Here is a 14,976-nt window from a genome sequence, read left to right on the forward strand (position 1 = left end):
GGCCCCTGACTGTACTGTACCATAGGCTAGCTCAGTAGCTACCACAGACGAGGCTGGTGATGGGAGGACAGCTCAACAGCCTCCACTGGGCTACCTGCTTGGGACATGGAGCAGGGTGTGTCAGTGGTTGTAAGACTGCAGCACACTGGGCTGTGTTCCACTACAATGAGGTGAGGGTTGAGGGGGGTGTCTGAGCCTCATCAGCGACCCAGGCAGCAGGCCTCCTCTGTGGGCTAGGGATCCCTCCACTCCCCTGTCTTTTGTGGACCCCAGGATTAGTAGCTGCTGCATCCGCTAGAGCTAATGAGGATCCTAATAAAATACTACAAAAAATACTAAATACTGTCCTCTGATCATGGATCCCCTGGTTCCCCTTAGGAGGAGCGGCTGGAAGGAGGGAAAGGAGGGAGCCTCAAGGTGTGACAGATAAGCCCCTCCCCCCCACTCTCCTCTCCCTCTCTCTCACCCTCTCTTTTTCTCATCGCAGAATCCTTCTCCTCAGCACAGCATGACTGACAAACCTGCTCTTAGATCACTGCTCTGCTCTGCTCTGCTCTGTACATCACACACTTCAATGTGAGCAGAGGGATGAGAGGAGAGACAGACAGACAGACAGACAAACAGGCAGACAGGCGGGTGCAACATGGCGTGTCATCATGCCATCAGAAGCTGAACAGCACGATGCCAAGCCCTTTAACAAGCTTCTCTCTACATTTCCTCACTCGCTCTTCTTCTATCTAAGCTTCTCTCTCTCTTCTCTTCCTCACTGTCTTCTATCTAAGCCCATTCTGACTGCGACCACTTGAGCATCGGAGAGGAGTCAACCCCGACCATAGAAGAAAGACTGGCACAAAGCAGGCAGCCACATGACTGTCACATCCAACCTTTATCAAAAGGGACAATTCCTCCTCCCTGAAACCGCTCTTCCTCTTTTCAGTGAGAAATTAGACTTCTCTTTGACTCTCACGGCTGTGTTCCAAATGGCACTCTATTCCCTATATAGTGTACCATTTTTGCCCAGAGCCCTGGTTAAAAGTATTGCACTTTATATGGAATAGGGTGCCATTTGGTACACATCCCACATCTTTAATTAAACAGTGGGCTCTGTTCTGTTGTGAGAGGTCAAGGTGAATGACCGTTCTCTCCTACTGAGACATCCCTCCTTCAACATGCACACTGCTCCCTCTTTTCTTCTCACTCCCTCGCTTTTTGTGTATCCCACCACCCACGCCACTGATTCCTTGTTTTCTATCTATTATTTAGCTTTGGCGATATGGCTGTGGGATAATGAGGATCAACAAGTGGCACAGACACACTCACTGTCTCTATCTGTATCAAAACTGAGCTTTCTTTTAAGTTGGTGTGGGACAATTCAACAGGCAGACTGGTAACTACATGTTTTCAGAGGGGGAAAGTCCAGGAAATTGCAAAGTGCTTTTCTATTGATAAAACTGATAATAAATAATAATATGCCATTTAGCAGACGCTTTTATCCAAAGCGACTTACAGTCATGCATGCATACATTTTTGTGTATGGGTGGTCCCGGGGCTTGAACCCACTACCTTGGCGTTTCAAGCGCCGTGCTCTACCAGTTGAGCTACAGAGGACCACGTATACATAAAACTACTATACAGTATACTACTGTAAACACAGAGCACTGAAGAAAAACAATCACAGAGAACTCTAGGTTTAAATTAATAAAGTACTATAGGCACAAGTAGCTAGTAGGAATCTCAGCTTGAAGAAGCAAAACATGAGGCAGACTGAAGAGAAAATATGAGGACATGCTATCCTTTCACCCTTAATGTGTGATACATCCATGTCCTGTATATGTGACTACTAGGCTATAACTTGAATTTACTGATGAGTTGTCTGTCATCTTGGGGAGGAATCACATGGTGGCACGTCTGATGTGCTTTGACAACTGTAATTCCCTGTCGGTTGTGGCATCAGACATGTGGCTGGCTGCTCAATTAGACTCTCAGACAGGGTCTCCCTCCCCCTCTCTCGCTCCACCCCATCCTTCTCTCCTAGGGGCTCCCTCCCTCTCATCCCTCCCTCCCTCCCAGGGCCTCCCTTCCTCCAAGGGCCTCCTTCCTCCCAGGGCCTCCTTCCTCCCAGGGCCTCCCTTCCTCCCAGGGCCTCCTTCCTCCCAGGGCCTCCCTTCCTCCCAGGGCCTCCCTTCCTCCCAGGGCCTCCTTCCCAGAGTGGCAAGAGACAGTCAGGACTGACAGTCACTTGACAGCTGCTCACTTAATTATAACATCAGAAGTAGAGGAGGAAATGGAAGATGGCAGAGTTAACAGCAGAACTTTCTCTCTCTTGGTAAATCATGTGCTTCTGTTCTGTCCCACAGGGCGGGTGAGTGCTTTTGAAGAAGACAGTGTGATAATAAGGATGTGATTGTGAATACTAAATGCCTGGCTGCAGACAGACAGTACATAACCTTGTCTAGTGTGGCGTCTCCTCGCGGGATGATCTCTCGTAGAGATCTCCTGCTCAGTGATGTCCTGCTGCTGTTCCTGTCCTGAGTCTGGCTCGCTCCCCCTCCTCTTCCCCCAGTTCCAGACTGGCCCAAATTGCTGTGTCCCTGCCCCTGCCTGGTGCCCTGACTGGGTGACCGGCAGCGGGTTGGGACCATCCCAGGCACCTCTAGTGTTCTCCTATATGCTTGGGAGTCAGTGTGGGAAGCCAGCCTGGTTTTACCCCCTGCAGGGTCTGTGTGGGTTAGGGTTCGCTCTATGGTAAATGTTCGGTCTGCACCACTGGACCCACTGGATCCAGGCCGTGCTCTGGGCAGAGTGTCCCCATCTAGGCATGATGATCCAGGGATACCAGGGATGGAGCTGGGGGGAACACCAGGAGTACCAGGGCTGGAGGGGACACTGGACCTCTGATGGAGGAACCTGGAGTAGGTCTCTTCCTGAGAGATACAGAGAGGAACAGTTTACAAATACGATTTTTATTATTTTTTTATTATTAGAATATGAGTAATGGTAGCCAGGCAGGCATATCTAAAAGGACAGAGGAGGCACTGACGCAACACCTTGAAAGAAAAAGACGCCCACCTCAAGACTGAAATTATAGCACAACCTGTCACAGATGACTGCAAAAGAATGTGGGTGCAGGCCAGCTAGCTAATAAACTGCTAAGGTTGTACTGTACGATACCATACAGGAAGCTAGCCGTGGGCTGGGATCCCACGTCCCAAATTACTTGCAATTAACTATGGCAGCAGGCTATCTGAAAAGACTCAACATTAGTCTTGCTTAGCTGGCAGTGGCTAAAATAGCTTTAAAGTAGTGTAAAGCGCTAGGCTTTCATCCCGGCTAATGGTCTCGGTAGGTTTGGTTTGAAAGCAGATGGCTCTGGTTCCTGGTTCACTAATGAGGAAAACCTGGTGATAGGGCATGTTATGTTTGACTCCTAGCCCAAACCCCATTGACTCTTCTTCACTCCTCCTCTTCCTCCCTTTTACCCCTCTCTCATCTTTTTCTTCTGTTGCTTTTCGTTTCATGCTCAGAATCCCATGTCATTGAGTGAGGCACTGATGTCAGTGGTGTGATAGAGGCCTCACACAGTTTAGAGTCAACACCTCTGGCATGGAGGCCATTTATTAAGCATGATCCAACTGGGATGAGGCATCGAATGTGGACAACTCTGAAAAATGTATGTCCATATGAATGAATTATCTTGTAATAATCAGGGGTAAATAAGAAGAATAATCTGCTTTCCCTCACTGGTAACAATGTATTTTCTGTATTTTGCATGTTATACTTTTTAGGCAATCTGTCTTTTGGTTCAGACATAGGTTAGGGAGAAGAGGAAGCTATTTTCAGTGTTTAATAACAGTTTATTGAAGGCCAACTGGGACTACCTGTCGATATGGTAGTAAGTTGTGGTGTTGGATATTTGAACACATGAATTACCTAAAACATGCTGTGTGTCTACTGTCTAGTCTGTTGTTTATTCAAATTAACATTGGTCTCCCAGAGTAAGATGATTGGCTGAAAACAAGCAAACAGAACAAGATGGGAATTGAAAGAAAAATAGAAAGCTCCAGGGGTTTTACAATGTGTTCTTCTAGACTAGCAGAGCAGCTAAGAAACATACACAGACACACACAGGCACACACACAGACACACACAGACACACACACACACACAGTTCCAGAGACATCAATCAAAGTGGCCTAATTAACTGTAGCAGAGCATATGTATGTTGAAGATGAAACTGATTTCCCTCAGGACAGGAGAGGAGAGAGAGGGACGGATCAATACAACAACTAAATGATTTTTCTCTATCTCACACACAACTGAATTGAGGATAAACAATTTTTATTCTCAGATGTAATGGAAGTTAACTAATCTGAGCCAGCTGAGTGATATTTTTCTCACACAACAAACTGAATCATATTTCTCATACAGAACCCATAAAAAACTAAACTGAATCATCATTGTTTCCTTCATATAGAAATGGACTGAATGTATAAATGAACTGACCCTCACTGCTTTTTTCTCCTTGTGGAATCCATTAGGCCAAGCCAAGAAAGATGAGCAGCTCAAGGACTGAATTTGACTATTAATGAAAGTCTTAAATCAGAATAATTATATTCCTTCTTAAATTTAGAACCAGTAAAGACAATTCGTTTTCCTTTGAATACATCTAACGGTAATAGCCTTTGTACTCATTATTTGGAAAATTCTCCTCAGCAGCTCTTTATCACTGGGTTACATTGCTGTGTAAACAGTTTTTTACATTTGAGTCATTTAGCAGACGGTCTTATCCAGAGCGACTTACAATTAGAGCATTCTTCTTAAGATAGCTATGTGAGACAATAACACATCACAATCACTTTGCACTAATGGTCTCAGATATAAGATTTAAGTGTGTAAAGGAAATAAAGAATAATCTGTCTGTTATAGTTAGTTATTATAGGCACTTAGTTTATGCTTCGGTTAAAATTAAAATCTGTCCTTTTATTTGCCCATAGAGTGCCTTATAAATTATTATATTCTAGCTTTTTTTCAGTTTCAAACAATTGCTTTTAGGAAGCAGCTCCAACTGGAGTTGTTGTGTGGCGTGGTAGGACTGCGTATTCAGGGGATCTGAAGGTCATGGGGTGTCTGAGAGGTTTCTATTGTAAAATCTCTGAGAGGTTTCTATTGTTGAGGTTTTTATTGAGAATTTCTATTGAAGATAGAGTGGGGGAAAAAAGTATTTAGTCAGCCACCAATTGTGCAAGTTCTCCCACTTAAAAAGATGAGAGAGGCCTGTAATTTTCATCATAGGTACACGTAAACTATGACAGACAAATTGAGAATTTCTTTTCCAGAAAATCACATTGTAGGATTTTTTATGAATTTATTTGCAAATTATGGTGGAAAATAAGTATTTGGTCACCTACAAACAAGCAAGATTTCCGGCTCTCACAGACCTGTAACTTCTTCTTTAAGAGGCTCCTCTGTCCTCCACTCGTTACCTGTATTAATGGCACCTGTTTGAACTTGTTATCAGTATAAAAGACACCTGTCCACAACCTCAAACAGTCACACTCCAAACTCCACTATGGCCAAGACCAAAGAGCTGTCAAAGGACACCAGAAACAACATTGTAGACCTGCACCAGGCTGGGAAGACTGAATCTGCAATAGGTAAGCAGCTTGGTTTGAAGAAATCAACTGTGGGAGCAATTATTAGGAAATGGAAGACATACAAGACCACTGATAATCTCCCTCGATCTTATTTATCATTTTCACCCCGTGGGGTCAAAATGATCACAAGAACGGTGAGCAACCAGAACCACATGGGGGGACCTAGTGAATGACCTGCAGAGAGCTGGGACCAAAGTAACAAAGCCTACCATCAGTAACACACTACGCCGCCAGGGACTCAAATCCTGCAGTGCCAGACGTGTCCCCCTGCTTAAGCCAGTACATGTCCAGGCCCGTCTGAAGTTTGCTAGAGTGCATTTGGATGATCCAGAAGAGGATTGGGAGAATGTCATATGGTCAGATGAAACCAAAATATAACTTTTTGGTAAAAACTCAACTCGTCGTGTTTGGAGGACAAAGAATGCTGAGTTGCATCCAAAGAACACCATACCTACTGTGAAGCATGGGGGTGGAAACATCATGCTTTGGGGCTGTTTTTCTGCAAAGGGACCAGGACGACTGATCCGTGTAAAGGAAAGAATGAATGGGGCCATGTATCGTGAGATTTTGAGTGAAAACCTCCTTCCATCAGCAAGGGCATTGAAGATGAAACGTGGCTGGGTCTTTCAGCATGACAATGATCCCAAACACACCGCCCGGGCAACGAAGGAGTGGCTTCGTAAGAAGCATTTTAAGGTCCTGGAGTGGCCTAGCCAGTCTCCAGATCTCAACCCCATAGAAAATCTTTGGAGGGAGTTGAAAGTCCGTGTTGCCCAGCGACAGCCCCAAAACATCACTGCTCTAGAGGAGATCTGCATGGAGGAATGGGCCAAAATACCAGCAACAGTGTGTGAAAACCTTGTGAAGACTTACAGAAAACGTTTGACCTGTGTCATTGCCAACAAAGGGTATATAACAAAGTATTGAGAAACTTTTGTTATTGACCAAATACTTATTTTCCACCATAATTTGCAAATAAATTCATTAAAAATCCTACAATGTGATCTTCTGGATTATATTTTCTCATTTTGTCTGTCATAGTTGACGTGTACCTATGATGAAAATTACAGGCCTCTCTCATCTTTTTAAGTGGGAGAACTTGCACAATTGGTGGCTGACTAAATACTTTTTTTCCCCACTGTAAATGTACCAGAGCAACTAAATGTTTTGAAGAAAATAAAATAATGTTGAGAGGACGGTGTCAGGGGGTACAGGGTCTTGTGTGTGTGTGTACTCTTCATCCTCCAGCAATTCTGGATCAGACCCAGTCGTTTGAGACACATAGACATACCTCCTCACTCTCGCTGGCTAGGAAGTCGTCCTCTGGCCTGGACCCCCTGTGCCCTCCCATGTCCTGCTGGCAGTAGGTGTCCGTGGCCTGAGCTGCCTCCTCAGTCCAGCAGGTCTCTCCATGTCCCTGGCCCTGGCCCTGGCCCTGGTCTCCATGTCCTTGTCTCTGGACTCGCCTGGCTGAGTGGGGCCGAGAAGAGAAGGTGAACACGTCTTCCACTGAGAGCTGAGGCTCAGAGACTTCATCCACATCACTCTCCCCTTCACTGTCATCACTGTCCGAGTCCTGCAGGGGTAATGGTGATGGGGGGAGGTCAGGGACAGGGGTCGACTGGCCAGACAGAAGCTCTGGAGAAGATTTGGAGGGCTCCAAACAGGCTCTGTCCTCGTCAACAGGTCTGGGAGACAACAACTTGTCTAAGAGAAGAAGAAGAACAACAACAACAACAACAGCTTTACAGTCAATAAAAACATGACTGCCCTGATTGTCTTCTCCAATGGTTCTTGTTCACTTGATTGGCTCGTCCCTTGATCGTTAGCTACAACTGTATCTTTGATACTAAAACGAAAGAGTTCCACCTTATTAACTTCATACAATGAAAACACAATGCCTAGCCTCAGGTGAATGGATTGCATAATACATGAGGAGTATTCAATATCAGAGTGTGTAGGCTGCTAATACAAAGCCCACGCCTCTTGCATAACACCTCCTGAGCCAATGAGCAATGGTGATGATGAATCCAGAATAATGACAGAGATCTTATTACAGTGATCAATGGATCCATCTTCATTTCTTCATCATCAGGAAAACCTCCTGCTGTTCTCTGCCTGCCTGGGTTCATTTTCATATATGCAAATAACTACTGCTTAATCACAGTACGGCAGAATGAAATGAATTCGATTATGCCATGGTTGCCAAAAGCGGGCCCGCGTTAATTTCCACTCCTGCATAGATATATATATTTTGGTCTGTTTTTTGTTAATAGTGGCATAATGCCTTAATGAGCATTTCAAATATGCATAAGTGGAAGCTGAAGCATTGAAAACGATTGCGAATGTATTTGTCTGCGGTATGCAGGGAGGGACTGCAGGGAGAAAAACGCTTTGCCTTGGCAGAGTGGGGCTCACCCGCCGGCACACAAACGACATCATTAGTAGTGTGGGCGCCATTCTGCTGTAGAATCATCGCTCACACACCCATACCTCTGCCCATGGGGTCCGTCTACAGGCCCTGGCATTAGAAAACACCAAGGCAGGAACACACTGCTCCAGAGGCCTGACTGCACGTCGTCCAAGCTGATTAATAGTAACGTTGGCTTTTTGAAGACAGTGACATTGGCTGTATGTATATGTACGCCGTGAAATGTTCACCAATGGAGTCCAGTCCCACTCAAGAGGTTCAGACTTTGAACACATCATATTTATTCACTCCATTGGAGGCTGCTGAGGAGAAGACGGCTCATAATAATGTCTGGAACGGCGCTAATGGAATGGCATCAAACACATGGAAACCATGTGTTTGATGTTGATACCTTTCCACTTATTCCGCTCCAGCCATTACCACGTGCCCGTCTTCCCCAATTAAGGTGTCACCAACCTCCTGTGATTCACACACTCAAGAGCCCATCCATGCACTACGTTCAAGTGACTCTCATCAGATCAAACGTAACTATAATGAATCCTAATACCTTCAGCTAGTCAGGCTCTATGGCAGCTTCCCAAATGGCACCCTATTTCCTATTTAGTGCACTTATTTTGACCAGGGCCCATAGAGCTCTGGCTAAAACAAGTAGTGCACTATATAGGGAATACTCATTCAGTGGCCTTGTGGTTTGAGTGTCTGCCTAGAGATTGGAAGGCTGGGAGTTCGATCCCAGGCCGAGTCATACCAAAGACTGTAAATGGGACCTGATGCTTTTCTGCTTGGGAGTAAAGCCCTGTGATAGACTTGTGTCCTGTCCAGGGAGTGTACTTGTACATCAAGCTGCCTCATGCTACTGATAGGCTCCTGTTCCTATGAGCCGTTCTGGCTCGTGCAAGGCTACTTACAATATAGGAAATAGTGTGCCATTTGGGATGCATCCTAGTAGTTCAGAGGTATGAAGTGTGTATGAACATTCAGCGCACTTTTGTCTCAACAGTATAATCACCTTTTCTAATTGTGCTGCTGTGTGGAACACCCTGAGCCAAACCCACAGGACTTCCCTCTGACTCTTATTTAATGTGCCATTACCATCAATGAACGTACTGCTGCAGTGCTGCCTCCTGCACTGTACAGGGACTGCTCCAGGCCTTTGGAGATGGGAACAGCCCATAAACGTGCATAGAGAAAATAAAGTGTGCAGTTTGTGGGTTCATTGAGTGGGGCTGTGGGGGGGGGGGACACAATGTGTGTGTGTGTGTGTGTGTGGCTGTGGGGGGGTTAACAAAAAAACTCAGACAGGTATTTCATAGCCTTAGCAATGATCCTGCATAAAATGTCTAGAAATGGGTGAGACTTCTGGAGCTGGCTACTATCACTGTAGCTGGAAATTACTGAGCCAAATATACTAATGGCTAAAGTTGGCCAAACTTGCCAATTAATTGAGGTAGATGACAGTAAATCTTGGTAAGAACCATCCTTGGAAGTGTCAGGCCAGATAAGCCATCTGCCACATACTGTAGCTCCAGATTGTGATGGTTGGATGTCTGCTCTGGGGTAGGAACTGGATAAAGGGGTTAAAGTGACTTCACTTCACTCCCAAATCAGAAACAGAAGCACTAACTGGAGCCCGGCTGTGTCCATTTTAAAAAGTGTGTCAGTTTAGAGCAGGGTCTGACCTGCTGTTTGGTCTCCACTCATCTCACTGGGGGTCAAAAGTCATTGATTCCTGTCTCCATGGTGGCTAAATCCAGCATCTGTGGGTCCAATTTACAACAGAAAAGAGGACAGCTACCCTAAGACCACTAGACTTCACACACTTCACACTTAGACACACAATCCAGTTCACACAGACAGGCTCTCTAAAGCTTTCATAATACATACACAGCTCACCTGATCCAGGTGCCAACTTCTCCTTCCCTGCACTGTGGACCCGTAGCTTCCTGGACCCTGCCTTGTCTGATGAAGCTCTGTCTTTAGGTGGTCGCGGCTGCAGGCTCCCTGGCTTCCCTGTACGTTACACAACGAGGTTACATTCAAAACACGCATTATAACAATAGCCTAACAAGCACATAATACAACTTTAGAACCTGAACAGATAACAATTTGTTAATGGCTAGCGGAACAGCTTATGGAGTACTGAATATTATGCCACAGTAAAACCATCACTCATTCTCAATAAAAGGTATTTCAGAAAATGAGCTTTATCCAATCAATCAACAGTGAGCGCAGCAGACTAAATAAAGCCAGCTATGCACAACTAACTCTAGATATTTTAATGATCTTCTTATACACTCCATCACACTCCAAACCTATTGCATTACCAAGTCTAATATATTAGAATATAGGTCAGTGAGTGTATAGAGTCAGTGTGCGACTGAATTACTATCACATAAAGGAGCATGCTAACCAGACATAATTATGTAATATTTTGATTATGCACTCAGATTGAGAAGGGAAACCATAACTATGATGAACGTTGGGGAGTCAATGATTCTGTCATACCATTGTACTAATGAACCAGTGTTTACGGTTAGTTAGCTTGGTTGAAAAGGACAATTGTTGAAAGTACATTAAATATACACTGATTTAACTTCTCTTACGGGAGCAGTAATTAGTCAAACTGGGCTGAATAAAGCAAGCTAGGCAAAACTAAGGAGGAAGTTGTTTTTCAGATTTTGCCCTCATCTTGCACATAATTATTGGAATATCACAATTTCCAAGTCAAGTCTGTGAATATTGGTCAGTGTGGGAAGCACACTGTGGAATGTATGGTTTCTGTAGTAGTATGACATGCAAATAATATTGAATACCGTTTCATGGCGCATCGGTCTAAGGCACTGCATCTCAGTGCTTGAGGCATCACTACAGACCCCCTGGTTCAATTCCAGACTGTATCACAACCGGCCGTGATTGGGAGTCCCATAGGGCAGCGCACAATTGGCCCAGCGTCGTCCGGGTTTGGCCGGTGTAGGCCGTCATTGTAAATAAGAATTTGTTCTTAACTGACTTGCCTAGTTAAATAACGGTTAAATAAATAAAATAAAATAATAAAAAAATAAAAAATAAATAGTGTACAAAATCTGCCTGCAAAAGGGACTTAATTATTGTGGGCATTACCATTAAGTTGGCTAGCTTACTAACCTTGTTTGCTGTTAGCTAGCTTGCTGGCAAACACAGTATGATCTGATGCCCATGTCAAAACTACTGTAATGTTTAACACAGCTAGACCTTGCTCGCTGAATGAACACAAAAAGCCATGAGTAAAGTAGGCTCGCGGCTGATGCTGTTTCAATATGGCTGCAGCCACATCTCTCTAAGCTTGAACAACTTCAAATATGATGTTCTAAAAGTATTGTCATAACATCCCGTTCAACAAGGTTCCCTAACATCGACATGTAAAACAATGTTGTAGGTTTATTTGAGCATTTCAGTTTAATGTAAATGTCAATGGCATCTTTACCTGACATTGTGTGGAACAGACGACAGAGTGTTGTTCTTACCTGCCAGCTCATAAACAGAGTCACTCTTCTGGCTACTGGGACCAGGTTGTTTCTCGCTCCAGTCTCCATGATCCTGATGTCTCTCTGGAGCAGCTGTTCTATTTGTTCTTGCACCAGAGACTGACCCCTGAGACAGAGAGAAAGAAGGAGAGAGAGAGGGAGATAGGGAGGGAGGGGAGAGAGAGACAGAGACAGAGAGAGAGACAGAGAGAGAGAGAACAAGATTTGCAACCTGTTGCCACAAGAAAAGGGCAACAATATGTTTATTTATTTTCCCTTTTGTACTTTAACTATTTGCACATCGTTACAACACTGTACACAGCCATGCCATTTGATATGTCTCCATTCCTTTTAAACTTTTGTGAGTGTGATATTTACTATTTAGAATGTAAATATATGTTTCCCATACCAATAAAGCCCTTTGAATTGAATTGAGAGAGAGAGAGACCAAGACAGAGAGACAAACAGAGAGCTAGAGCGAGAGAGCGAGAGAGAGCGTGTTTTAGAGAGAGACAGAGAGGTATAAAAAAGATAGAGAAAATAAAATCAGAGCACTAAAGACAGAAACAGCAAAGCAACAACAAACAATAGAGGATCACAGAGTGGATCTCTCACCGGGCGTCCTAGATGACACAGCACTGGCTGCCCAATGATGGAAGATATTATAAGCGGATAATAATACAGAAATAGTTCAGAATGCATCAAAGACCCAAATAACTTCTGGTGCCTCAAAACAACATCCTTTGAGTCTTATCATCATGAAACTATTGGGAGAAAAATTGAAACAAAGCAGGAATACCTAAAATACTATTCACAAGGTATCTTTTAGTTGAGTAAAGTTTGCTCTTCAAAAAGTGGATATAATATCTATGTTTGGAGAGTGGGCCAGCGCTACAATAAAATAACAACAGCTCCTCCCAACACTTATTTTCACACTATTGGTAAATGCAAATAGTCACATCGTATGATAAATGTGTTCATGTGGGTATTCAAAAGAGAGAAGGTGTACATACACTCTAGCGCTCCCATGCAATACATTTATATATGAAATCAAACAATGTTTCGACAGCAAGCTACCTTCTCAGGGGAGTATTACCGTATTCATGCTCCGGTGTGTCCGCCCGTCCTGTGTCCTCCCGTCCTGTCCCTCTGATAGTCCACTGTTCTTCCTTCCGGTCAGTGGAGGGGGTCCTAAAACCCTCGACCCAAATGCGATGTGGGAGGCGTCCGGCTGGATCCTTGGGCCTCGAGCAGCACTGGCTACCCTGCCACTGCCTGACTGATCTGAAAGGTACAAAAATAAACGGATCATTTGGATATTCATTTGTTATCAATGTTTATAATGCATAGGATCATCTCTTTCAATGTAATACTGAGAAAATAAATAGTGATCGTGACTGTGATAGTGATCGACAGCGATGTCTGACTGTTTTGTATAATTTTAACTAACCAGCTCAAACACATTACACATAGGCTTAATGTCGCATATCAGCCTATTACTATTAAACTGTTTCTAACTTCTGCCATAGTCTCCACATTGCACTTAATTACTCAAGGCTAACAATAACATAGCAAGAGACAAACGCTGCCTATGTTTTAAAAGGCTGTGATATCCTGACATTGCTAATGGATTCCAGCTGATTTAACATATGGATTTAAGCTTGATATTACAGTGGCATGCTAGCATCACTCTGCACATAATTCATTTACAAACATAAATTACACCCCTTTCACCCAAGTTTGATGAAAAGCGGACATAGCTATGTTATAGAAACTGTGGTATAACTAATCGGAGGAATATTGGGAGTGGGAAATAAGCACCATAGCTTCCTTTATATAAATGCAGAAGCTGAGTCTGATTGGTTTGAAACACCAACACTTACAGGCCTGGATCGTTCCACAAAATGAGTCCCTTTTGCGTCCTTTTGATATTTTAAGTAGAAATTATGCACCAATATTTGAAGTGCCCTATAATATAGACCACATGGAAAATTCAATAAATCAGATTTTTTATAATCCCAACATTTCTGCAAGTTTTCACCATCATTGTAAACCCCTAGTTATTTTGTTGCTTTGATACAGTCGTTTCTGGGAGGTCGATGCGGGAGGTCGATGCGGAAATTGAGCGGGCGTTACGCACTGACCCTACTCCCCCAGTGTCCAGTGGGTCGGACGTACGTGCCGCTCGAGGTCCGTGATCGGCTCATTTATTGGGCTCATACGTCACCCTCCTCTGGACATCCAGGTATTGGCCGGACAGTGCACTGCCTTAGTGTTAAATACTGGTGGCCAACATTGGCTAAGGACGTGAGGGTTTATGTCTCCTCCTGCTCGGTGTGCGCTCAGTGTAAGGCGCCTAGACACCTGCCCAGGCGGAAGTTACAACCCCTGCCCGTTCCACAACGGCCGTGGTCTCACCTCTCGGTGGACTTTGTCACGGACCTTCCCCCCTCCCAGGGGAATACCACTATTCTGGTCGTTGTGGATCGGTTCTCTAAGGCCTGTCGTCTCATTCCTATGCCGGGTCTCCCCTACTGCCCTACAGACCGCTGAGGCTTTGTTCACCCACGTCTTCCGGCACTACGGGGTTCCCGAGGATATAGTGTCTGATCGGGGTCCCCAGTTCACCTCTAGAGTCTGGAGGGCGTTCATGGAACGCTTGGGGGTCTCGGTTAGCCTTACCTCGGGTTACCACCCGGAGAGTAATGGGCAGGTGGAGAGAGTAAACCAGGATGTGGGTAGGTTTCTGAGATCCTATTGCCAGGGCCGGCCGGAGGAGTGTACTATACTAACCAGACCCCTTTTCAGTGTGTGTTAGGTTATCAGCCGGTTCTGGCACCATGGCATCAGAGCCAGATCGAGGCTCCTGCGGTGGATGAGTGGTTTCGGAGCTCGGAGGAGACGTGGAACGCTGCCCATGTCCATCTGCAGCGGGCCATCCGCAGGCAGAAGGCGAGCGCCGACCTCCACCGCAGTGAGTGTCCAGTCTACACCCCTGGAGATCGAGTCTGGCTCTCGACTCGAAACCTGCCCCTTCGCCTGCCCTGCCGGAAGCTTGGCCGGCGGTTTGTGGGGCCATTTAAAGTCCTGAGGAGATTGAATGAGGTGTGTTACAGGTTGCAACTGCCCAATGACTATCATATTAACCCCTCATTCCATGTGTCTCTCCTCAGGCCGGTGGTAGCTGGTCCACTCCAGGAGAGTGAGATAAGGGAGACCCCTCCGCCCCCACTGGACATCGAGGGGGCTCCGGCGTACTCAGTCCGGTCCATCGTGGATTCGAGACGTCGGATGGGGGTCTACAATATCTCGTGGAGTGGGAGGGGTACGGTCCGGAGGAACGGTGCTGGGTGCCTCGGAGGGACATTTTAGATCCATCCCTCCTGAC

General features: G+C 45.2%; 1 protein-coding gene across 1 annotated transcript in view; it reads right to left on the reverse strand.

Moving 5' to 3' along the window:
* Positions 1–14,976, reverse strand: part of cfap20dc (CFAP20 domain containing) — a 66,666-nt gene that overhangs the window by 26,757 nt on the left and 24,933 nt on the right. The window contains exons 8-12 of the mRNA XM_041887848.1: positions 12,685–12,872; positions 11,589–11,715; positions 9,979–10,095; positions 6,946–7,361; positions 2,448–2,924 (exon numbers count right to left, since the gene is read on the reverse strand). Coding sequence (XP_041743782.1) covers positions 2,448–2,924; positions 6,946–7,361; positions 9,979–10,095; positions 11,589–11,715; positions 12,685–12,872 — 1,325 coding nt within the window. The remainder of the gene's footprint in view (positions 1–2,447; positions 2,925–6,945; positions 7,362–9,978; positions 10,096–11,588; positions 11,716–12,684; positions 12,873–14,976) is intronic.

The sequence above is a fragment of the Coregonus clupeaformis genome, chromosome 10 (genome assembly GCF_020615455.1).
Source record: "Coregonus clupeaformis isolate EN_2021a chromosome 10, ASM2061545v1, whole genome shotgun sequence".
NCBI lineage: Eukaryota > Metazoa > Chordata > Actinopteri > Salmoniformes > Salmonidae > Coregonus > Coregonus clupeaformis.